The sequence below is a fragment of the Squalius cephalus genome, assembly GCF_949319135.1.
Source record: "Squalius cephalus genome assembly, chromosome: 15".
Classification (NCBI taxonomy): domain Eukaryota; kingdom Metazoa; phylum Chordata; class Actinopteri; order Cypriniformes; family Leuciscidae; genus Squalius; species Squalius cephalus.
In genome coordinates, this window is record NC_137136.1 from 515,505 (window position 1) to 540,000 (window position 24,496).

The following is a 24,496-nucleotide window of genomic DNA, read 5'->3' on the forward strand; positions in this document are numbered from 1 at the left end:
CAAATGTATCTTGATTTAAGAGTGTTTAAATATTTGTGCTGGAAAATATCTGAGTTAGAGCATCATTTTTCGCAGTGCTTTTATGCTTACTAGTTAAAAAAACATTTTCTGCTGTTCATTCTGTTATGAAACAGAACTGTAAAAAACACTATAGAAATAAAGCATATTTTTCTTTAGTCCGATCAAACGCTCTCTTGAATGAAAACGTCCTCCTGTTTCTGACTGACAGTGAATCTCACCTGTGACAGAACTGATATAAGAATAGGAATCAGTTTCAAGTTCAAGTAGAAGTTTTTAAAAAACAGACTTGAGTTGCTGTTTAAATATCTTCATATGCTCATATTTAAACGACCAAAGCTTGAATCACTAGAGTGAGCTGATTATGAAGACCTGTGACCTTTGACCTCTGAGCATCTCAGAATGTGCTGTTTTCTCTGAAAGCCTTTTTATCAGTTCAGAGCAACAGTAATAAAGTCACAGTGTTTGCAGTGACTGAAGCGGGCAGTAAATCAGTAGCTAGTGGACAAACAAACCTTTGAGCAGAAGCAGGAACACAGGAATCAAAGCAAGCTCATGCAAAAACAGACAATAAAGTGGTTTTACAGCTAAAAAACGATTGAATTATATATCAGACTGAGATCTGGAGGAGCATCAGCTCTATTGTTATGACTGAACCACTTTAGATCATGAACACTGAAACAAAGAGCTGAACTTTGACCACAAACGATTATGTAAGAAGTTTTTCCAGGCGTTCGGATACTTGGTTCTCAGAGTCGGACATCGACATAAACACGCTGACATGAAGATATGATGTTGATATAAGATATGACAGATGTTCTCCTACCTGAGGGTCGTGTCTCGTGTTGAGGGAGTCTCAAGACATCTGAAGACACACTGATCTTCTGCAGCGCCACCTACAGGACTCAGGCTGACGGGGACCGCACACGAGTCAAGGTCAAAGGTCGATTCATCTGAACACCGAAGGACACACACACACACACACACGTGCGCTCTTTGTTTAGAGGAATCAGAAGAATCTGAACATCATGTGTGGATTCTCCACATGATCCAGAACAAACACTCGTCTTAAATGTTCAGATCGAGGCTTCGGCTCCCAGGGAGAAAAGCGTCGGGCAAAGGAATGAATATAAGTGTTTCACACTGAAAGTAGTGATCAGAAAATACTTTATTGCATTTCAAATACATTTCCTTTTCCAATAGTGCATTGCATTTGTATCTGTATTAAAATCTATATTAAAATCATGCTCTTACATATTTTCACAATAAAACTTTGAACATACTTTAAGTATATATATTTTTAAAAACATATTTCATAAAAATACTCTTAAAGTGGAAGTATTGTGTAATTTTTAAAGTGTACTTATATATTTTAGGTATCTTTTAAACTGTATGCTCAGAATTATCACTGTAACGATGCACTGAAAGCATATTTTAAAAAGTGCATTATTTAATATCCTGAAGTATATTTTATATGTTAAATTTGAGTGTAATTTTTAAGTTCACTTGTTCAAGCCTGCAGATGAAGGTGTTGCTGATGGTGTTGGTCGATCTCAGACCGCAGAGACTGATTGGATGATTGATTGATGGATTGATGAATTGACTGATTGATTGATTGATTAATGTGAGAGTGTGGTGAAGGTGATTCTGGGCGGAGACTCGGGCTGCAGAATGAGTGTGAATTTGGTGTTCAAATCTTCTGTGGATGAAACACTCAGTCTGAAGTTCCTCAGAATCTACAAACACACACACAGAAACACACTGAATTAGTAGAAAGACTGAAGTAGTATTTTCCTGTAAAAGAAATCCTATAATGATATTATAATCCAATCCAATAACGTTTTTAAAATAATTGTTTTACAGTGTATAATCTAACCAGTGTTGTTTTAATATCATATCTATACTATTACAATTTTGTTAATATTCTGAATTAGATTTTACTGTAATATCTTCTGTTTTCACTTTAAGTTTGGTTAAAGTTTCAGGCATTTTGTTGTTTTTGTGTTAGTTTTTTTAATGTCTATAAAGTTTTTATTATTTTTTGTTTTTAGTTTATTTAGTTTGAATTATTTTAGCACTTCAAATTAAACTGAATGAAAGTGAGAAATGTTGCTGAAACGTTCTAATATTTTATTTTAGTTAAGTTAACTTTATTTACTATCAAGAATTTCATTTTTTAAATAATAAACCCTTGCCTTTGGCCACGCGTGCACAACTGAGGCTCAGTGTTTGTAAATAAGGGATGTTTTTCCTAACGTATACTTCTGGATAGATGCATCTATTTCAATGGGAACGACTCTAAGGCTGAATCTAGAGCACGCAGACGGTTGTCAGTCTCAGAATCCGTGACTTTGCTGTGACTCGATCCGGTTTGTGTGTGATCAGGTGTTGTTCTCTTGCAGTAACTCACGTGAAGTAACAGCAGCTGCATCTCGTTCTCTGCGATCCTGCGACCCACACACTGTCTGGAGCCGAAGCCGAACGCCAGGGAGAGGAACCCTCCTCCAGAACCCGGCTCAGCTGTGGCCCAGCGGCCCGGCTCGAAGCGCTGCGGGCTCTTGAACACCTCGTGACTCCGGCCCAGAGGATACAGGCACACCTGCACCAGCGTCTGAAACACCGCTTCACATCAGGGATGCTGACAGTCACATGTATTTTACCCTCATGTTGTTCAGAGCATTTCCACTATTGGCACCCTTGGTAAATATGTGCAAAATCTGCATTGTTTATCCTTTTGATCTTTCATTAAATAATTTCACAAAAAAATCTAACCTTTCATTGAAGTAAAAGAATGGGGGAAAATCACATTATGAAATAAATGTTTTTCTCCAATGCATAATTATTGGCACCCCTAGAAATTGCTATGAGTAAAATATCTCTGAAATATCTGAATATCTGCCAAAACCTGTGCTAACTGAAAGAAAAGAAGTTGATAAAAAGATGCAATCCAATATTTGGTCATTACTGGAGGTTTACAAGCAGTTTAAAACACTGGGAAACACCAGTTTTGCTTAAGGATTTTCAACACAGCACAAAGGTTAATAATGTGAAAATGTTGCGATTTTCCTGATTCGGTCAGATGTGTGTGTGTGTGTGTTTGTGTGTTTGTCTCACCCCTGCCGGCACATGGTAGTTCTGGAGGACGATGTCTCGAACCGGATACCTCTGGACGGTGATTCCCACTGGATACAGCCTGAAACACACAAACACACTCTCAGCGTCTGTAATCATATGGCCACTGATCAGATGAGAACAGAACTTGATCTGAATAGTGACTCTCTCTTCTTCTGTAGAGCTGCTTCACTCCTGAGTCTAAGTTTGTCTCATATTTGATGAAGTTTCATCAGTGATTCTGTTATTCTCCTGTTTATTACTGTGAAGCTGCTGTGAAATTATAAAGCTTACTTGTCTTTCTGATGATATTCTTGATGATCTGGCCTCTCTCTTACCTCAGTGTCTCCTTCACAGTTCCTTTCAGCAGTGGCGCCCCCTGCAGGGCCTTCTGGGGGTTTCCTGATGCCTGTTGCCATGACGACAGCACCTGCGCTCGCACACGCTCCTGTACGTCAGGGTTGCGCGCCAACTCGAAGAGAGCAAACTGCAGCGGGACGGCGGTCTGAGTGATTGAATATTCATAAAACACATTAATTCTCCCACATTCTCCATTGTTTCAGCTCCTCTCTTCCCAGTCTGTCAGTAACGGTCTGTTTAGTTCCTGTCTCTATGAAGCCCCTCCTTCTGAAAAGCATGCTGTGCTCAGATTGGTTGGCTGGAGCAGAGTGTTGTAATTGGTCGAGCGCTTCGAACGTGTTTGGGAAATGTCCCGCCCCTTACCATAACCGCCAGTTTCAACACACTACTAACTAACTCAACCAGGCCCGCCCCTTTATTCTGCATATTAATTATTTAAATGAGAAATACTGTGACAAGTTCGTTCCCTTTCAATGGATGGACAGAGCGAAAAAATATCTTACAGATATTTATGCGCCATCTAGAGTTTCATGACAGAACTAAACTATGACGCTTTTGCATGAACTATTGCTATAAGTTGTTGTCAGTTTGTTGGTCGGTGCATGTGAGATTGTACCGTATCGACTCCGCCGGCCATCAGTTCGGTGATGTTGGCTCTGATCAGCTCTAATGATAACTGCCCCGCGTCGATCAGCTGCCCCAGCACGCCTTGGAAACGCCCCTCAGAGCCTCCGGACGCCCCCGTCTGCAGACGCTGATACCCCCGCTGGATGCGCGCCTCCGCTGCAAACACACACACACACACACACACACATAAACACATGCACACAACCAGTGTTGGGGGAAACTCATTACAAGTAACATGAGTTATGTAATCAGATTACTTTTTCAAGTAACTAGTAAAGTGATGCATTACTTTTTCAATTTACAACAAAATATCTAAGTTACTTTTCCAAATAAGTAACGCTAGTTACTTTTTCACATTCATTGACTGACAGCTCTCCTGTCCCCATGTTGAGAGAAATAAAGTGAGGCGGTGTTGTGTGTGTGTGTGTGTGTGTGTGTGTGTGTGCTGTGTAAACATGATGGTTATTTTAGTTCTAGACTAAACGTGAACATGCATTTACTTATCTCACTTACACGAAAACATTCAGTATTCCTCAAAATGAATAAAAACAGTAAAATGCAATCTCAGAATGTTACGCAAAAGTTTTATAATTTACTATATTCAATTACACAAATATACTTTATGTATTTAATCTCACTTTATTAGCCAATGTCTTTGCTGCTGACCTTCAATGATCTAATTCAACCATACTAATAAGCAAAAATGACTTTGGATTAGATTTATAAATAAGAGTGTTGAACTTCCTTCTCCTGTATCCTATTGTTCTTTAATCCAGAATAACAGAAGCTGAAAGGTTTGTTTGAGTGGCGCCCTCTACTGTACAATACTGTACTCCACTGTACTGTACTCTACCTCTACTCTACCTCTACTGTACTCTACCTCTACTGTACTCTACTTCTACTGTACTCTACTGTACTCTACCTCTACTTTAATCCTCTACTGTAATCCTCTACTGTACTCTACTGTACTCTACCTCCACTGTACTCCTCTACTGTACTCTACTGTACTCTACCTCCACTGTACTCCTCTACCTCTACTCTACTGTACTCTACCACTACTGTACTCTACCTCTACATTAATCCTCTACTGTAATCCTCTACTGTACTCTACTGTACTCCACCTCTACTGTACTCTACTGTACTCCACCTCTACTGTACTCTACTGTACTCCACCTCTACTGTACTCTACTGTACTCTACTGTACTCCGCCTCTACTGTACTCTGCCTCTACCGTACTCCGCCTCTACCGTACTCCGCCTCTACCGTACTCCGCCTCTACCGTACTCCGCCTCTACTGTACTCCGCCTCCACTGTACTCTACTGTACTCCTCTACTGTACTCCTCTACTGTACTCTACTGTACTCCTCTACTGTACTCTACTGTACTCTACTGTACTCTACACCTCTACGGTCCTCTACCTCTACTGTACTCCACCTCTACTGTACTCTACTGTACACCTCTACGGTCCTCTACTGTACTCCACCTCTACTGTACTCCACCTCTACTGTACTCCACCTCTACTCTACCTCTACTGTACTCTACTGTACTCCTCTACTTCTACTGTACTCTACTGTACTCTACCTCTACTGTACTCCTCTACTGTACTCTACTGTACTCTACCTCTACTGTACTCTACTGTACTCTACTGTACAGGCGTAAATATGCATTTCCTTCAGTCTGAGGATTATTCACTTCACTTTTGGTGTGAAAGGGCCTTAACATTTGCCAAAAATATAACTTTTTTTATTGTTATTAAAAACAAACAAGCAAGCCCAACCCAGGTGAGAAAAAGTAATGCAAAAGTAAAGTAACGCATTACTTTGATAAAAAGTTACAAAGTAACACAATTAGTAACTTTTTGGGGGATTTTGGGATTTACTTTAAAAAGTAACTTTCCCCAACACTGCACACAACACACCACATGCTGTGTGAGCGAGGGACGCACCGTGAGTGAAGATGTGGTCCCATGCAGTGGCGTGTTGTGTCCACAGGGGGGCGCGCAGGTGCAGCAGCAGGCGGGGGGACAGGTACAGCAGCGGCGGAGTTGTGGCCAGCATTCGCTCCACGGCCCAGATGAAGCGCTCAGACTCTTCAGACGGAGAGGACGAGAACAGACCGATGCGCTCGCCGTACAGAACATGGCAGCTCGCTGGAGACAGAGACGTGTCAAATCAAAAAATATTTTTGATATCAGTTTTTTACCTGGTCATTTTGAATCAGAATGTCACTATGTCTCTATATGGCTGGTTTTCTCCAATCAATCATTTAAATCATTTAGCCTACTTAAACCCCGCCCCTTTTCTTACGATCCACTGCAAGCTCCCATTCAGATCCGCCTCCAAGTTTGAGAGCCACGCCCACATCTCAATATCCAAACAACAAGCGTTCTCACCCCGAAATATTTTTTCTTTTTCAACAAAACTGACATTTACATTTATTCATTTAGCATGTGATTTACAAATGAGGAATACAAGCGATTCATCTTTAAGTAAAAATGAAAGATTTTGAGATTCTGAGATTATTTGTTAATAAATGAATATAAAGCACATTATATTATAACAATTTATTCAAGATTTGCGTTTAAACTCAACAAGAAAGCTGACCTTCCAAGGCAAAGCGGAAGAGGTCAGGACTGGGGTCAAGAGTCATACTGCGCTGACCCGTCTCCCCCGCCCCCCCCACCTCCACCCGCTGGCGCAGGGATCGGCAGAAATCCTGAGCCACGTCGTCCAGCAGAGGAAGAAACCGGCGAACAGCTGAAGAGAGCATCACCTCCTTATTCAACAGCAGCCTGTCTGACCGCCACTCCGCCCCGTTCCTACACACACACTTACTTTAGTGCCACACACACACACTCATTCACTCTCACTCACTCTCACTCACTCGCTTGCTCACTCACTCGCTCACTCTCTCTTTCTCACTCACTCACTCACTCACTCACTCACTCTCTCGCTCACTCTCTCATTCACTCTCACTCACTCATTCACTCTCACTCACTCTCTCGCTCACTCTCTCATTCACTCTCACTCACTCATTCACTCTCACTCACTCGTTTGCTCACTCACTCGCTCACTCACTCGCTCACTCACTCACTCGCTCGCTCACTCGCTCACTCACTCGCTCTCTCTCATTCACTCTCACTCTCATTCACTCTCACTCTCACTCGCTCGCTCACTCTCTCATTCACTCTCACTCACTCACTCGCTCACTCTCTCATTCACTCTCACTCACTCGCTCACTCTCACTCGCTCTCTCATTCATTCTCACTCACTCACTCACTCGCTCACTCTCTCATTCACTCTCACTCACTCACTCACTCTCTCTCTCACTCTCTCATTCACTCTCACTCACTCGCTCACTCTCTCACTCGCTCTCTCATTCACTCTCAATCTCTCATTCACTCTCACTCACTCACTCACTCACTCACTCGGACTCTCGCTCTCTTGCTGTCTCACTCTCTCTCACTCACTCACTCACTCACTCGCTCGCTCACTCTCACACACTGACTTGAGAAAGACGCCCTTGCTGTGTTTGCGAGTCTCCCGGTGTGTGGCCCAGGGCTGCAGGGTCATGCGTCTCGGGTAGAGGCCCTCGGAGCGGAAGAGCTCGCCGGTGTCCACCGGCAGTATGATGTTCACACTGCTCTGAGAGCCCAGATTCTCCCTGAGAGAGTGTGTGTGTGTGTGTGTGTGTGTGTGTAAAAGAGAGAGAGAGATCGTCAGCCTGGACTCACTGGGCCGACCGATGATTCTGGCTTCCAACGATTATAAAAACAAGATAATTGTTACGAATTACTGTGATGCTCTCGTTTTGTCATGTATTATAAATGAAGCATTAAAAATGTATCTAAATAATATTTATTTATATTTATTTAGACTGAACATTTTGGAAATGAAGTCTGGAAGGTATATATTTTTTGTAAATAAAATTGACAATATCTACCAATCTAACTCCTCATCCTGTCAGCTTGATCCTGTACCAACACACCTTCTCAAACATTCTGCCTTCTCTCATTACGCCTATTAACCTCTTGATTAATAGATCCCTCATCACTGGTTACGTTCCGCCTGGACTGAAAACAGCTGCGGTCACTTAAACCTGGCCTTGACGACACAATCTACAGAACTTAAGATCCATTTCCAACCTTCCCTTCTTGGCAAAATTCCTAGGAAAGGTGATCGCCTCACTACAATCCCATTTGGACAAATATAACCCACATGAGCCTCTTCAGTCTGGCTTTCGTCACAGTACAGAGACAGCTCTTCTAAGAGTGGCGAACAATCTAGTTGAGGAAAGATCCCCTGATATGATCGAGGTTTTGCAATTCAACATGGGTTATAGGTCGACAGTTGAATGAACGAGTACTTATGTCCTTTCTATTTCTTACAGGTTGAGTTGTTGTTGCCCATAACACGCTAGCATTCTGCTAATGAACGCTGATTGGTCAGTGAAGGACTGATTATGACCAGAGATACCGCTTGATGGTCTTTTACAAACACAGCTGACACAGGTAAACACACAACACAGCTGACACAGGTAAACACAACACAGCTGACACAGGCAAACACACAACACAGCTGACACAGGTAAACACACAACACAGCTGACACAGGTAAACACACAACACAGCTGACACAGGTAAACACACAACACAGCTGACACAGGTAAACACACGTGCTGGAAGAGTTTTTGTTTGTTGTTAACAACAAACAAAAACTCTTCCAGCACGTGTGTTTCCCTGTGTCAGCTGTGTTGTGTGTTTACCTGTGTCAGCTGTGTTGTGTGTTTCAGCACGTGTGTTTACCTGTGCCAGCTGTGTTGTGTGTCAGCTGTGCTGTGTGTTTCCCTGTGTCGGCTGTGCTGTGTGTTTCCCTGTGTCGGCTGTGTTGTGTGTTTCCCTGTGTCGGCTGTGCTGTGTGTTTCCCTGTGTCGGCTGTGTTGTGTGTTTCCCTGTGTCGGCTGTGCTGTGTGTTTCCCTGTGTCGTGTGTTTGCCTGTGTCAGCTGTGTTGTGTGTTTCCCTGTGTCAGCTGTGCTGTGTGTTTCCCTGTGTCGGCTGTGTTGTGTGTTTGCCTGTGTCGGCTGTGTTGTGTGTTTGCCTGTGTCGGCTGTGTTGTGTGTTTCCCTGTGTCAGCTGTGTTGTGTGTTTCCCTGTGTCAGCTGTGTTGTGTGTTTGCCTGTGTCAGCTGTGTTGTGTGTTTCCCTGTGTCAGCTGTGTTGTGTGTTTCCCTGTGTCGGCTGTGTTGTGTGTTTCCCTGTGTCGGCTGTGTTGTGTGTTTCCCTGTGTCGGCTGTGTTGTGTGTTTCCCTGTGTCGGCTGTGTTGTGTGTTTCCCTGTGTCGGCTGTGCTGTGTGTTTCCCTGTGTCGGCTGTGTCGTGTGTTTGCCTGTGTCAGCTGTGTTGTGTGTTTCCCTGTGTCAGCTGTGTTGTGTGTTTCCCTGTGTCAGCTGTGTTGTGTGTTTGCCTGTGTCAGCTGTGTCGTGTGTTTCCCTGTGTCAGCTGTGTCGTGTGTTTCCCTGTGTCAGCTGTGTTGTGTGTTTCCCTGTGTCAGCTGTGTTGTGTGTTTCCCTGTGTCAGCTGTGTTGTGTGTTTCCCTGTGTCAGCTGTGTTGTGTGTTTCCCTGTGTCAGCTGTGTTGTGTGTTTCCCTGTGTCAGCTGTGTCGTGTGTTTCCCTGTGTCAGCTGTGTCGTGTGTTTCCCTGTGTCAGCTGTGTTGTGTGTTTGCCTGTGTCGGCTGTGTTGTGTGTTTCCCTGTGTCAGCTGTGTTGTGTGTTTCCCTGTGTCGGCTGTGTTGTGTTTCCCTGTGTCAGCTGTGTCGTGTGTTTCCCTGTGTCAGCTGTGTCGTGTGTTTGCCTGTGTCAGCTGTGTTGTGTTTCCCTGTGTCAGCTGTGTTGTGTGTTTCCCTGTGTCAGCTGTGTCGTGTGTTTGCCTGTGTCAGCTGTGTTGTGTTTCCCTGTGTCAGCTGTGTTGTGTGTTTCCCTGTGTCAGCTGTGTCGTGTGTTTCCCTGTGTCAGCTGTGTCGTGTGTTTGCCTGTGTCGGCTGTGTCGTGTGTTTACCTGTGTCGGCTGTGTCGTGTGTTTCCCTGTGTCGGCTGTGTCGTGTGTTTCCCTGTGTCAGCTGTGTCGTGTGTTTCCCTGTGTCAGCTGTGTTGTGTGTTTCCCTGTGTCAGCTGTGTTGTGTTTCCCTATGTCAGCTGTGTTGTTTACCTGTGTCAGCTGTGTCGTGTGTTTCCCTGTGTCAGCTGTGTCGTGTGTTTCCCTGTGTCGGCTGTGTCGTGTGTTTCCCTGTGTCGGCTGTGTCGTGTGTTTCCCTGTGTCGGCTGTGTCGTGTGTTTCCCTGTGTCGGCTGTGTCGTGTGTTTCCCTGTGTCGGCTGTGTTGTGTGTTTCCCTGTGTCGGCTGTGTCGTGTGTTTCCCTGTGTCGGCTGTGTCGTGTGTTTCCCTGTGTCGGCTGTGTCGTGTGTTTCCCTGTGTCGGCTGTGTCGTGTGTTTCCCTGTGTCGGCTGTGTTGTGTGTTTCCCTGTGTCGGCTGTGTCGTGTGTTTCCCTGTGTCGGCTGTGTCGTGTGTTTCCCTGTGTCGGCTGTGTCGTGTGTTTCCCTGTGTCGGCTGTGTTGTGTGTTTCCCTGTGTCAGCTGTGTTGTGTGTTTCCCTGTGTCAGCTGTGTTGTGTGTTTGCCTGTGTCAGCTGTGCTGTGTGTGTTGTGTGTTTCCCTGTGTCAGCTGTGTTGTGTGTTTGCCTGTGTCAGCTGTGTTGTGTTTGCCTGTGTCAGCTGTGTTGTGTTTACCTGTGTCAGCTGTGTTGTGTGTTTACCTGTGTCAGCTGTGCTGTGTGTTTCCCTGTGTCAGCTGTGTCGTGTGTTTGCCTGTGTCAGCTGTGTCGTGTGTTTCCCTGTGTCGGCTGTGTCGTGTGTTTCCCTGTGTCGGCTGTGTCGTGTGTTTCCCTGTGTCAGCTGTGTCGTGTGTTTCCCTGTGTCAGCTGTGTTGTGTATTTCCCTGTGTCAGCTGTGTCGTGTGTTTCCCTGTGTCGGCTGTGTTGTGTGTTTCCCTGTGTCGGCTGTGTTGTGTGTTTCCCTGTGTCGGCTGTGTCGTGTGTTTCCCTGTGTCGGCTGTGTCGTGTGTTTCCCTGTGTCGGCTGTGTCGTGTGTTTACCTGTGTCGGCTGTGTCGTGTGTTTCCCTGTGTCAGCTGTGTTGTGTGTTTCCCTGTGTCAGCTGTGTCGTGTGTTTCCCTGTGTCGGCTGTGTCGTGTGTTTCCCTGTGTCAGCTGTGTTGTGTGTTTCCCTGTGTCAGCTGTGTTGTGTGTTTCCCTGTGTCAGCTGTGTTGTGTGTTTCCCTGTGTCAGCTGTGTTGTGTGTTTCCCTGTGTCAGCTGTGTTGTGTGTTTCCCTGTGTCAGCTATGTTGTGTGTTTCCCTGTGTCAGCTGTGTCGTGTGTTTACCTGTGTCGGCTGTGTCGTGTGTTTCCCTGTGTCGGCTGTGTTGTGTGTTTCCCTGTGTCAGCTGTGTTGTGTGTTTCCCTGTGTCAGCTGTGTTGTGTGTTTCCCTGTGTCGGCTGTGTTGTGTGTTTCCCTGTGTCAGCTGTGTTGTGTGTTTCCCTGTGTCAGCTGTGTTGTGTGTTTCCCTGTGTCAGCTGTGTTGTGTGTTTCCCTGTGTCAGCTGTGTCGTGTGTTTCCCTGTGTCGGCTGTGTCGTGTGTTTCCCTGTGTCGGCTGTGTCGTGTGTTTCCCTGTGTCGGCTGTGTCGTGTGTTTCCCTGTGTCAGCTGTGTTGTGTGTTTCCCTGTGTCAGCTGTGTTGTGTGTTTCCCTGTGTCAGCTGTGTTGTGTGTTTCCCTGTGTCAGCTGTGTTGTGTGTTTCCCTGTGTCAGCTGTGTCGTGTGTTTCCCTGTGTCGGCTGTGTTGTGTGTTTCCCTGTGTCGGCTGTGTCGTGTGTTTCCCTGTGTCAGGTGTGTTTCCCTGTGTCGGCTGTGTCGTGTGTTTCCCTGTGTCAGCTGTGTCGTGTGTTTCCCTGTGTCGGCTGTGTTGTGTGTTTGCCTGTGTCAGCTGTGTCGTGTGTTTACCTGTGTCGGCTGTGTCGTGTGTTTACCTGTGTCGGCTGTGTTGTGTGTTTGCCTGTGTCAGCTGTGTCGTGTGTTTCCCTGTGTCAGCTGTGTTGTGTGTTTACCTGTGTCAGCTGTGTTGTGTGTTTCCCTGTGTCAGCTGTGCTGTGTGTTTCCCTGTGTCAGCTGTGTCGTGTGTTTCCCTGTGTCAGCTGTGTCGTGTGTTTCCCTGTGTCAGCTGTGTTGTGTGTTTCCCTGTGTCAGCTGTGTCGTGTGTTTCCCTGTGTCAGCTGTGTCGTGTGTTTCCCTGTGTCAGCTGTGTTGTGTGTTTCCCTGTGTCCCTGTGTCGGCTGTGTTGTGTGTTTCCCTGTGTCAGCTGTGTCGTGTGTTTCCCTGTGTCAGCTGTGTTGTGTGTTTCCCTGTGTCGGCTGTGTCGTGTGTTTCCCTGTGTCAGCTGTGTTGTGTGTTTCCCTGTGTCAGCTGTGTTGTGTGTTTCCCTGTGTCAGCTGTGTTGTGTGTTTCCCTGTGTCAGCTGTGTTGTGTGTTTCCCTGTGTCAGCTGTGTTGTGTGTTTCCCTGTGTCAGCTGTGTTGTGTGTTTCCCTGTGTCAGCTATGTTGTGTGTTTCCCTGTGTCAGCTGTGTTGTGTGTTTCCCTGTGTCAGCTGTGTTGTGTGTTTCCCTGTGTCAGCTGTGTTGTGTGTTTCCCTGTGTCAGCTGTGTTGTGTGTTTCCCTGTGTCAGCTGTGTTGTGTGTTTCCCTGTGTCAGCTGTGTTGTGTGTTTCCCTGTGTCAGCTGTGTCGTGTGTTTCCCTGTGTCAGCTGTGTTGTGTGTTTCCCTGTGTCAGCTGTGTTGTGTGTTTCCCTGTGTCAGCTGTGTCGTGTGTTTCCCTGTGTCAGCTGTGTCGTGTGTTTCCCTGTGTCAGCTGTGTTGTGTGTTTGCCTGTGTCGGCTGTGTTGTGTGTTTCCCTGTGTCAGCTGTGTTGTGTGTTTCCCTGTGTCGGCTGTGTTGTGTTTCCCTGTGTCAGCTGTGTCGTGTGTTTCCCTGTGTCAGCTGTGTCGTGTGTTTGCCTGTGTCAGCTGTGTTGTGTTTCCCTGTGTCAGCTGTGTTGTGTGTTTCCCTGTGTCAGCTGTGTCGTGTGTTTGCCTGTGTCAGCTGTGTTGTGTTTCCCTGTGTCAGCTGTGTCGTGTGTTTGCCTGTGTCGGCTGTGTCGTGTGTTTACCTGTGTCGGCTGTGTCGTGTGTTTCCCTGTGTCGGCTGTGTCGTGTGTTTCCCTGTGTCAGCTGTGTCGTGTGTTTCCCTGTGTCAGCTGTGTTGTGTTTCCCTGTGTCAGCTGTGTTGTGTGTTTCCCTGTGTCGGCTGTGTTGTGTTTCCCTGTGTCAGCTGTGTTGTTTACCTGTGTCAGCTGTGTCGTGTGTTTCCCTGTGTCAGCTGTGTCGTGTGTTTCCCTGTGTCGGCTGTGTTGTGTGTTTCCCTGTGTCGGCTGTGTCGTGTGTTTCCCTGTGTCGGCTGTGTCGTGTGTTTCCCTGTGTCGGCTGTGTCGTGTGTTTCCCTGTGTCGGCTGTGTTGTGTGTTTCCCTGTGTCGGCTGTGTTGTGTGTTTCCCTGTGTCGGCTGTGTCGTGTGTTTCCCTGTGTCGGCTGTGTCGTGTGTTTCCCTGTGTCGGCTGTGTCGTGTGTTTCCCTGTGTCGGCTGTGTTGTGTGTTTCCCTGTGTCGGCTGTGTCGTGTGTTTCCCTGTGTCGGCTGTGTCGTGTGTTTCCCTGTGTCGGCTGTGTCGTGTGTTTCCCTGTGTCGGCTGTGTTGTGTGTTTCCCTGTGTCAGCTGTGTTGTGTGTTTCCCTGTGTCAGCTGTGTTGTGTGTTTCCCTGTGTCAGCTGTGTTGTGTGTTTGCCTGTGTCAGCTGTGCTGTGTGTGTTGTGTGTTTCCCTGTGTCAGCTGTGTCGTGTGTGTTGTGTGTTTCCCTGTGTCAGCTGTGTTGTGTGTTTCCCTGTGTCAGCTGTGTTGTGTGTTTCCCTGTGTCGGCTGTGTTGTGTGTTTCCCTGTGTCAGCTGTGTTGTGTGTTTCCCTGTGTCAGCTGTGTTGTGTGTTTCCCTGTGTCAGCTGTGTTGTGTGTTTGCCTGTGTCAGCTGTGCTGTGTGTGTTGTGTGTTTCCCTGTGTCGGCTGTGTCGTGTGTTTGCCTGTGTCAGCTGTGTTGTGTTTGCCTGTGTCAGCTGTGTTGTGTTTACCTGTGTCAGCTGTGTTGTGTGTTTACCTGTGTCAGCTGTGCTGTGTGTTTCCCTGTGTCAGCTGTGTCGTGTGTTTGCCTGTGTCAGCTGTGTCGTGTGTTTCCCTGTGTCGGCTGTGTCGTGTGTTTCCCTGTGTCAGCTGTGTTGTGTATTTCCCTGTGTCAGCTGTGTCGTGTGTTTCCCTGTGTCGGCTGTGTTGTGTGTTTCCCTGTGTCGGCTGTGTTGTGTGTTTCCCTGTGTCGGCTGTGTTGTGTGTTTCCCTGTGTCAGCTGTGTCGTGTGTTTCCCTGTGTCAGCTGTGTCGTGTGTTTCCCTGTGTCGGCTGTGTCGTGTGTTTACCTGTGTCGGCTGTGTCGTGTGTTTCCCTGTGTCAGCTGTGTTGTGTGTTTCCCTGTGTCAGCTGTGTCGTGTGTTTCCCTGTGTCGGCTGTGTCGTGTGTTTCCCTGTGTCGGCTGTGTCGTGTGTTTCCCTGTGTCGGCTGTGTCGTGTGTTTCCCTGTGTCAGCTGTGTCGTGTGTTTCCCTGTGTCAGCTGTGTTGTGTGTTTCCCTGTGTCGGCTGTGTCGTGTGTTTCCCTGTGTCGGCTGTGTCGTGTGTTTCCCTGTGTCAGCTGTGTTGTGTGTTTCCCTGTGTCAGCTGTGTTGTGTGTTTCCCTGTGTCAGCTGTGTTGTGTGTTTCCCTGTGTCAGCTGTGTTGTGTGTTTCCCTGTGTCAGCTGTGTTGTGTGTTTCCCTGTGTCAGCTGTGTTGTGTGTTTCCCTGTGTCAGCTATGTTGTGTGTTTCCCTGTGTCAGCTGTGTCGTGTGTTTACCTGTGTCGGCTGTGTCGTGTGTTTCCCTGTGTCGGCTGTGTTGTGTGTTTCCCTGTGTCAGCTGTGTTGTGTGTTTCCCTGTGTCAGCTGTGTTGTGTGTTTCCCTGTGTCGGCTGTGTTGTGTGTTTCCCTGTGTCAGCTGTGTTGTGTGTTTCCCTGTGTCAGCTGTGTTGTGTGTTTCCCTGTGTCAGCTGTGTTGTGTGTTTCCCTGTGTCAGCTGTGTCGTGTGTTTCCCTGTGTCGGCTGTGTCGTGTGTTTCCCTGTGTCGGCTGTGTCGTGTGTTTCCCTGTGTCGGCTGTGTCGTGTGTTTCCCTGTGTCGGCTGTGCTGTGTGTTTCCCTGTGTCGGCTGTGTTGTGTGTTTACCTGTGTCGGCTGTGTCGTGTGTTTACCTGTGTCGGCTGTGTTGTGTGTTTGCCTGTGTCAGCTGTGTCGTGTGTTTCCCTGTGTCAGCTGTGTCGTGTGTTTCCCTGTGTCAGCTGTGTTGTGTGTTTCCCTGTGTCAGCTGTGTTGTGTGTTTCCCTGTGTCAGCTGTGCTGTGTGTTTCCCTGTGTCGGCTGTGTTGTGTGTTTACCTGTGTCGGCTGTGTCGTGTGTTTACCTGTGTCGGCTGTGTCGTGTGTTTCCCTGTGTCGGCTGTGTTGTGTGTTTCCCTGTGTCGGCTGTGTTGTGTGTTTACCTGTGTCGGCTGTGTCGTGTGTTTACCTGTGTCGGCTGTGTTGTGTGTTTGCCTGTGTCAGCTGTGTCGTGTGTTTCCCTGTGTCAGCTGTGTCGTGTGTTTCCCTGTGTCAGCTGTGTTGTGTGTTTCCCTGTGTCAGCTGTGTTGTGTGTTTCCCTGTGTCAGCTGTGTCGTGTGTTTCCCTGTGTCGGCTGTGTTGTGTGTTTACCTGTGTCGGCTGTGTCGTGTGTTTACCTGTGTCGGCTGTGTCGTGTGTTTCCCTGTGTCGGCTGTGTTGTGTGTTTCCCTGTGTCGGCTGTGTTGTGTGTTTCCCTGTGTCGGCTGTGTTGTGTGTTTCCCTGTGTCGGCTGTGTTGTGTGTTTACCTGTGTCGGCTGTGTCGTGTGTTTACCTGTGTCGGCTGTGTTGTGTGTTTGCCTGTGTCAGCTGTGTCGTGTGTTTACCTGTGTCGGCTGTGTCGTGTGTTTCCCTGTGTCGGCTGTGTTGTGTGTTTCCCTGTGTCGGCTGTGTCGTGTGTTTCCCTGTGTCGGCTGTGTTGTGTGTTTCCCTGTGTCGGCTGTGTTGTGTGTTTCCCTGTGTCGGCTGTGTTGTGTGTTTCCCTGTGTCGGCTGTGTTGTGTGTTTACCTGTGTCGGCTGTGTCGTGTGTTTACCTGTGTCGGCTGTGTTGTGTGTTTGCCTGTGTCAGCTGTGTCGTGTGTTTCCCTGTGTCAGCTGTGTCGTGTGTTTCCCTGTGTCAGCTGTGTTGTGTGTTTCCCTGTGTCAGCTGTGTTGTGTGTTTCCCTGTGTCAGCTGTGTTGTGTGTTTCCCTGTGTCGGCTGTGTTGTGTGTTTACCTGTGTCGGCTGTGTCGTGTGTTTACCTGTGTCGGCTGTGTCGTGTGTTTCCCTGTGTCGGCTGTGTTGTGTGTTTCCCTGTGTCGGCTGTGTTGTGTGTTTACCTGTGTCGGCTGTGTCGTGTGTTTACCTGTGTCGGCTGTGTTGTGTGTTTGCCTGTGTCAGCTGTGTCGTGTGTTTCCCTGTGTCAGCTGTGTCGTGTGTTTCCCTGTGTCGGCTGTGTTGTGTGTTTCCCTGTGTCAGCTGTGTTGTGTGTTTCCCTGTGTCAGCTGTGTCGTGTGTTTCCCTGTGTCGGCTGTGTTGTGTGTTTCCCTGTGTCGGCTGTGTCGTGTGTTTCCCTGTGTCAGGTGTGTTTCCCTGTGTCAGCTGTGTTGTGTGTTTACCTGTGTCGGCTGTGTCGTGTGTTTCCCTGTGTCAGCTGTGTTGTGTGTTTCCCTGTGTCAGCTGTGTTGTGTGTTTCCCTGTGTCAGCTGTGTCGTGTGTTTCCCTGTGTCGGCTGTGTTGTGTGTTTCCCTGTGTCGGCTGTGTCGTGTGTTTCCCTGTGTCAGGTGTGTTTCCCTGTGTCAGCTGTGTCGTGTGTTTCCCTGTGTCGGCTGTGTTGTGTGTTTGCCTGTGTCAGCTGTGTCGTGTGTTTACCTGTGTCGGCTGTGTCGTGTGTTTACCTGTGTCGGCTGTGTTGTGTGTTTGCCTGTGTCAGCTGTGTCGTGTGTTTCCCTGTGTCAGCTGTGTTGTGTGTTTACCTGTGTCAGCTGTGTTGTGTGTTTCCCTGTGTCAGCTGTGCTGTGTGTTTCCCTGTGTCAGCTGTGTCGTGTGTTTCCCTGTGTCAGCTGTGTCGTGTGTTTCCCTGTGTCAGCTGTGTTGTGTGTTTCCCTGTGTCAGCTGTGTTGTGTGTTTCCCTGTGTCAGCTGTGTCGTGTGTTTCCCTGTGTCAGCTGTGTCGTGTGTTTCCCTGTGTCAGCTGTGTTGTGTGTTTCCCTGTGTCCCTGTGTCGGCTGTGTTGTGTGTTTCCCTGTGTCAGCTGTGTCGTGTGTTTCCCTGTGTCAGCTGTGTTGTGTGTTTCCCTGTGTCGGCTGTGTCGTGTGTTTCCCTGTGTCAGCTGTGTTGTGTGTTTCCCTGTGTCAGCTGTGTTGTGTGTTTCCCTGTGTCAGCTGTGTTGTGTGTTTCCCTGTGTCAGCTGTGTTGTGTGTTTCCCTGTGTCAGCTGTGTTGTGTGTTTCCCTGTGTCAGCTGTGTTGTGTGTTTCCCTGTGTCAGCTGTGTCGTGTGTTTCCCTGTGTCAGCTGTGTCGTGTGTTTCCCTGTGTCAGCTGTGTTGTGTGTTTCCCTGTGTCCCTGTGTCGGCTGTGTCGTGTGTTTACCTGTGTCGGCTGTGTTGTGTGTTTCCCTGTGTCAGCTGTGTCGTGTGTTTCCCTGTGTCAGCTGTGTCGTGTGTTTCCCTGTGTCGGCTGTGTCGTGTGTTTCCCTGTGTCGGCTGTGTCGTGTGTTTCCCTGTGTCAGCTGTGTTGTGTGTTTACCTGTGTCAGCTGTGTTGTGTGTTTACCTGTGTCAGCTGTGTTGTGTGTTTACCTGTGTCAGCTGTGTTGTGTGTTTCCCTGTGTCAGCTGTGTCGTGTGTTTGCCTGTGTCAGCTGTGTCGTGTGTTTACCTGTGTCGGCTGTGTCGTGTGTTTCCCTGTGTCAGCTGTGTCGTGTGTTTCCCTGTGTCGGCTGTGTTGTGTGTTTCCCTGTGTCGGCTGTGTTGTGTGTTTCCCTGTGTCAGCTGTGTCGTGTGTTTCCCTGTGTCAGCTGTGTTGTGTGTTTATCTGTCTCAGCTGTGTTGTGTGTTTACCTGTGTGTTTAGATGCTGAAACTGTTGTCCATGCTTTTATAACCTCACGTCTGGACTATAATAACTCTTTGTCAATATTATGTAAAGTGTCCTTGGGTTCTCGAAAGGCGCTATATAAATAAAACGTATTATTATTTTATACATTTTTTAAGCACAAACTCACTTCACTCTAATAAAATGTTCATTAAAAAACCAGACAGAAACACTGAGGAAGAAGCTCATGTTAGCAGTGGAGAATCAGTTTCAAACATCTTTATGAAGGTCTCACGTTAGATTAGGATCCAATTCTCACTATTAACTACGACTTTTGCCTCAACAAACTCCTAATTACGAGTTAGTAAGATGTTAAGTTTAGGTATTGGGCAGGGTTAAGGGATGTAGAATATGATCATGCTGAATACGGCATTAATATGTGCTTTATAAGTACTAATACAAAGCCAAAATCCTAATAATATGCATGATAATAAGCAACTATTTATAGTTATAATATAGTTATAATAGTGAGAATTGAACCCTAAATTAAAGTTTTACCAAAATCTTAAAACAAATAAAAACAAATTTCTGCACTGTGGCATGAACAAAACAGCTTATTAACGTGACTAATTAGTCTAAATTTACACAATAATCTTACATGATATAATTATAATTCAGAAATGTTTGTGCGAAGGTTTAAGTGATTGGAAATATTAACATCATATAAAATCATAAAAGTCAGGAAAAACAAAAACATTCAAACTGATTTTGAAACCTAGAAATAAATAGTTTTAGGATTTAAAAATATGCAACGTTAATGAACCTGAACTAACATGAACAGTTGTATTAATTGATGTTAAAGATGAATCGGTACTGCAACAAAAGTATTGCGCATTGTTAATTAATATTAGTTAAGGCATTAACTAATGGAACCTTTTTGTAAAGTGTTAATATTTGTTTAGATCAAAAGTTGCATCTGTTAACATTACTTGATACACTGTGAATTAACAATCATTTTTATTAACCCATTAATGGTTAATAAATGCTGTAAACACGTTTTGCTCATTATTAGTTCATGCTTTAATGAGACCTTACTGTAAAGTGATAATTGAAGATGATCATTTGTATGTGGTTAATAAACCTTCATCTGTCCCTCGCCGGTGAAAATCACCCGAAGCCCTAAAATTATACTTGTTTTTTTTTTTTTCAGAAAGCTTATTTTATTTCTTTTTGATTATTCTTTTTCTATTTTTTAATGCATTTTTTATTTTATTTACCTTTAAATTACTAGATTTGATCAATAAATAAATAGTAATTTCAGACCATTCTTTCAACTTAAATTCAAAATAACTCACATTTTCATGCCTAAATCTTTTAATTCAGCTCAAAATATCTTACATTGGGTGTCTTTGACATCTTGTGAAAAAAATAAAATAAAATAATAATATACCATGATATTTCAGACTCTAGATGTCCTTATATCTCTATATGGAGCAAATGAGCTGTTCCGCTGGGTCCTAAAGCCAGTTCATTCAGTGTGTATTCAGATACACATGCAGACATTATAACATCATTTTTTTTGGTAAAGTTTTAGCATTTTTAGTTAGAATTTTGAGCATTTTTAGGTTTTTCTGTGTGAACTGAAGCATTCCTCGCATTCCATTCATTCCCAAGGGAATCCATCGAGGGAAGGATTTGTTACTTTTTTAAATGTCAAGATGAAGATGTTAGTATGTGTATGTGTGTATATGTGTGTGTGTGTGTGTGAGATGCCGCACCTGTATATGTGTGTGAGATGCCGCACCTGTATGTGTGTGTGTGTGATGCTGTACCTGTACGTATGTGTGTGTGTGTGTGCGTGTGTGTGAGATGCTGTACCTGTATGTGTGTGTGTGTGTATGAGATGCCGCACCTGTATGTGTGTGCGTGTGTGTGTGTGTGATGCTGTACCTGTATGTGTGTGTGTGTGTGAGATGCTGTACCTGTACGTGTGTGTGAGAGAGATGCTGCACCTGTATGTGTGTGTGTGATGCCGCACCTGTAAATGGGCCCGAGGCGTCTGAAGCTGTCCTCCATGTGCTTGTGAAGGAGGCTGAATCTTCCCTCTCTCCAGAAGCGCATCAGGTTTATCCATCCGTTGCTCCCGGTGTGAGGAATCTCCCAGAAGTCTCGCACGGCCCGCATGCTGATCTCTCTCTCTGCTGGATCACACTGCACTCCTCATCCCTTTAACACACACTTCAGAGTGTGTGTGTCCTCGACAGCACCCGTGAGTTACTGCCACATCAGGTCAAAGGTCAAGAGAAGAACAACACATCAGCCGCAGAGCTCAGAGACGAGACACACGTCAGGTCATCGGACGAGTTCGTGTCCATAAACAGAACAATCGCGATGTGCATTTTTATTCTGTGTATCGGCAATATTACTGTAAAAGTCAGATGTTTATGATCCAGAAGACATGAAACACGTACAAGAAGCTCGAACACAATCATTTGAAATCGTTCACAAGCTTGAACACAAACACAATCATTTGAAAACCTGTGGCTTGGAAGCACATTTCTGACATCATGCTTTTATAAACCATAATTATGACATAAAAAGTTGACTATCACATAGTAATTATGACAAACTAAGTCACAGCTATGACAGAAAGTAATCATTTAAACTTTTGAATCTCATCATTTTGACCTTTAAGCTCAGATGATAGTCATAATTATGACTGTCATAATTCACACAGGTCAAAATGTCATTTTTTTAATGACTCATAATGACTTTTAAGTCGATTTTGATAATTAGAAAGTAATATTTAGAACTTTTTATGTCATAACCCTTAAGTGACAATTTTGGCTTTTTTTATGCCATGATTTTGATCATTGATCACGTCTCGTCTCAATTAAGATTTACCAAAGAAATATTATGACAAAGTAATCATTTAAACTTTTGAAACTCATAATTATGACTTTTTAAGTTACTGTGCAGGTCAAGGTCAAGAGAAGAGCAACATGAGCCGCAGAGCTCAGAGACGAGACACACGTCAGGTCATATCATGTCCATAAACAGAACAGCCACGACACTGAAAGCACACATCACATTCGCATATTTTATTTAATGTTCAGTCATATGCAGTATTACTGGAGTCAGATGTTAGGAGATGTTTATGAATACACAAGAAGCTCGAACACAGTCTTTTGAAAACTTGTGGCTTGGAAGCACATTTCTGACATCATGCTTTTATAAATCATAATTATGACATAAAAAGTTGACATTATCAAATAGTCATTGTGACATAAGTCAAAATTATGACAAAGTAATCATTTAAACTTTTGAATCTCATAATTATGACTTATCTCAAAATTATGACTAAGTATGTCAATGTACATTTTTTTCATAATGACTTAAGTTGATTTAGATTTTTTAAGTCATAATTTCAACTTTTTATGTCATAAGTCTTAAGTGACAATTTTGACCTTTTTCCGCCATGATTTTGACTTCTATAACGCATCACATCAAACTGGGGTTCGGAGAAAATCTAAAAAGAATAAATAAGTACTAAAATTAAAATAAATCAATAAATAAATGTATAAAAAATGTAAATAAAATCGAACAAAAAAAAGCATTTGTTTAACAGATTAAATAAGATAATGTACAAAAATGTATTAAAATGAGATCAAATGAATCAATTACAGTCACAATACATAACTTTAGTAGAATATAGAATATTGTAACTTAAAATAAAATAAAAGATAGATGTGTTTGAAGTTTAAAAGGTACACAGTGTGTGTGTGTGTTTCTGAGAGTCACATGACTCGGCACGGCTCTGCTTCGGCTGGCGTGCGTGTGTGTGTGTGTGTGTGTGTGTGTGTGTGTGTGTGTTTCTGAGAGTCACATGACTCGGCACGGCTCTGCTTCGGCTGGCGTGCGTGTGTGTGTGTGTGTGTGTTTCTGAGAGTCACATGACTCGTCACGGCTCTGCTTCGGCTGGTGTGCGTGTGCGTGTGTGTGTGTTTCTGAGAGTCACATGACTCGGCACGGCTCTGCTTCGGCTGGTGTGCGTGTGTGTGTGTGTGTGTGTGTGTGTGTGTGCGTTTCTGAGAGTCACATGACTCGGCACGGCTCTGCTTCGGCTGGTGTGTGTGTGCGTGTGTGTGTGTGTTTCTGAGAGTCACATGACTGCACGGCTCTGCTTCGGCTGGCGTGCGTGTGTGTGTGTGTGTGTGTGTGTGTGTGTGTTTCTGAGAGTCACATGACTCTGCACGGCTCTGCTTCAGCTGGCGTGCGTGTGCGTGTGCGTGTGTGTGAGTGTGTGTGTGTGTGTGTGCGTGTGTGTGTGTGTTTCTGAGAGTCACATGACTCGGCACGGCTCTGCTTCGGCTGGCGTGCGTGTGCGTGTGCGTGTGTGTGTGTGTGTGTGTTTGCTGAAGCGCAGGCTCTGCAAGGCTCTGATCACACTGAAGCCGTCGTCTCCATCATCAGTGTCGGACCGAACCATCTTGGCCAGATCTCGGGGGAGGCACACTTTCCCCCCCGCCACACGCACACGCTCCCGGTCCTCGGCATTCTGGGACGTGTAGAAGAGAACAGACAGATGAGCTGGAGGAGTCAGGACACGATACACTAACGTCAGATCTCTGGACTTTAATGATTGTCATTCTGATCTTAAATCCCGAGAGCGATCGTCTCTCCCTCTTCACTGCAAGATACGGCAGCAGATAAACATGAGCATCAGAAGGAGTGTTGAGAGATTCAGAACAACTTCTGCACGTTTCTCTCAAACACAAACCCCATTAACCATCATACAAGAAAGTTTCCTGAGTTTCCCTCCAGTGTTTATCAGTATTTGTGATGTCATAACTTATACCCTGAGAGCCAATCAGAATCCATCCTGCTTTAAGAGCTGGAGCATTTAAAGCGACAGGCGTCATAAACCGCAGCTCTTATAATGAACAGCACATGATCGCCGCTGGTGTAAACGCTGATAGAGCTGTCATTAGTTCTCGCTCTTGTTGTGAAAGAGCCTTATATGGTCTTGTGTGTGTGCGGTGTGTGTTAACCTTGGTCAGCTGGTACTTGCTCCTGAAATGGAGCCTCATCGCAGCTCTCTCTGCGTTCTTCCGAGCGTTCATCGCCTCACGAAGCTTCCTATAGAGCGGGCGAGAGAGAGCGTCAGCCGGTTCACACACTCAACAGTCTCGACCTCAACTTTTAAAGTCCCTGTGGGGAAAATCCAGCTTTTACTGTTGTTTATGTCTATGTGGTGTTTTTAAAGTGCTTTAAGACAAAGAAATCTGCCTGAACTGAAGATCTGCTGATGTTCTGACCTGATGTCTTCACATCTGGATGGACAGTGGCGATAAAAAGCATTTTGTTTTACATTTAAAGCCCTGTAGTCAATCATATTATCCCTTAAAACTCATCTTTCATCACCAAAATGAGATATTTGTTTTTTTGGTCTTAAAATATCTTGAATGTAACTCGACACCCTTGCCTCATTTAGTATGCGCGGTTCTATGAATATGCAAATGAGCCCCGCCTCCACTCACTCACTCAGCTCAGAGATCCACTGGTTGACGATCACACGTTGACCTGATTGGTTACAAGGTAGTTTGTGACGTCAGAAACACCAGCGATTTCAAAGCGTGTTTTTGAGACTGTCTTTGGTTCACTGCAGTTTTAAGGAGGAAATACTCAGCAATGGTGTCGACTTATGAACTTACACATGGTTTGTCTTAAAGCATATTAAAAACTCCACATAGACACATAAACAACATTAAACGCTGGATTTACACCACAGGGGGACTTTAAACATCATGATTTCATCAGATCCGGTGTGTGTGTGTGTGTGTGTGTGTGTGTGTGTGTGTGTGTGTGTGTGTGTGTGTGTATGGGCTCAGGATCAAGAAGAAATATCCGCCAGTGGAGTCAGAAAAATAAACTTAATTCAAAGGGAAAACTCACTCTAATATTTTAATACATTTTCATTAATCAAGACTTCATATCTTCAGTTGCTTCTTCTCCAGTAAATG

The 24,496-nt window shown here is 45.5% G+C and overlaps 2 protein-coding genes across 3 annotated transcripts in view; both read right to left on the reverse strand.

Moving 5' to 3' along the window:
- Positions 1-1,633: 1,633 nt before the first annotated feature.
- cyp11c1 (cytochrome P450, family 11, subfamily C, polypeptide 1) lies at positions 1,634-20,722 on the reverse strand. The gene is made up of 9 exons (XM_079894351.1): positions 20,512-20,722; positions 7,624-7,779; positions 6,720-6,934; positions 6,062-6,265; positions 4,106-4,272; positions 3,468-3,634; positions 3,133-3,211; positions 2,429-2,629; positions 1,634-1,754 (listed from the first exon to the last, which is right to left on the reverse strand). The coding sequence occupies exons 1-9, from the start codon at positions 20,655-20,657 to the stop codon at positions 1,638-1,640; spliced, it is 1,452 nt and encodes a 483-aa protein (XP_079750477.1). The 5' UTR covers positions 20,658-20,722; the 3' UTR covers positions 1,634-1,637.
- A 2,078-nt stretch (positions 20,723-22,800) lies between these two features.
- Positions 22,801-24,496, reverse strand: part of LOC307172210 (complexin-3-like) — a 10,049-nt gene continuing 8,353 nt past the window's right edge. For both annotated transcript variants that reach the window (XM_079894349.1, XM_079894350.1), the window contains 2 exons: positions 23,525-23,612; positions 22,801-23,031 (listed from right to left, as the gene is read on the reverse strand). In XM_079894349.1, coding sequence (XP_079750475.1) covers positions 22,816-23,031; positions 23,525-23,612 — 304 coding nt within the window. In that variant the 3' untranslated portion in view covers positions 22,801-22,815. The remainder of the gene's footprint in view (positions 23,032-23,524; positions 23,613-24,496) is intronic.

Coding starts and splice junctions, on each gene's coding strand:
- cyp11c1 (XM_079894351.1), bottom strand. CDS start 20,657: ATGCGGGCCGTGCGAGACTTCTGGGAGATTCCTCACACCGGGAGCAAC. Junction 6,266..6,719: donor CTTCCGCTTTGCCTTGGAAG/GTCAGCTTTCTT, acceptor CTCTGTCTCCAG/CGAGCTGCCATGTTCTGTAC. Junction 4,273..6,061: donor GGACCACATCTTCACTCACG/GTGCGTCCCTCG, acceptor GTGTGTTTGCAG/CGGAGGCGCGCATCCAGCGG.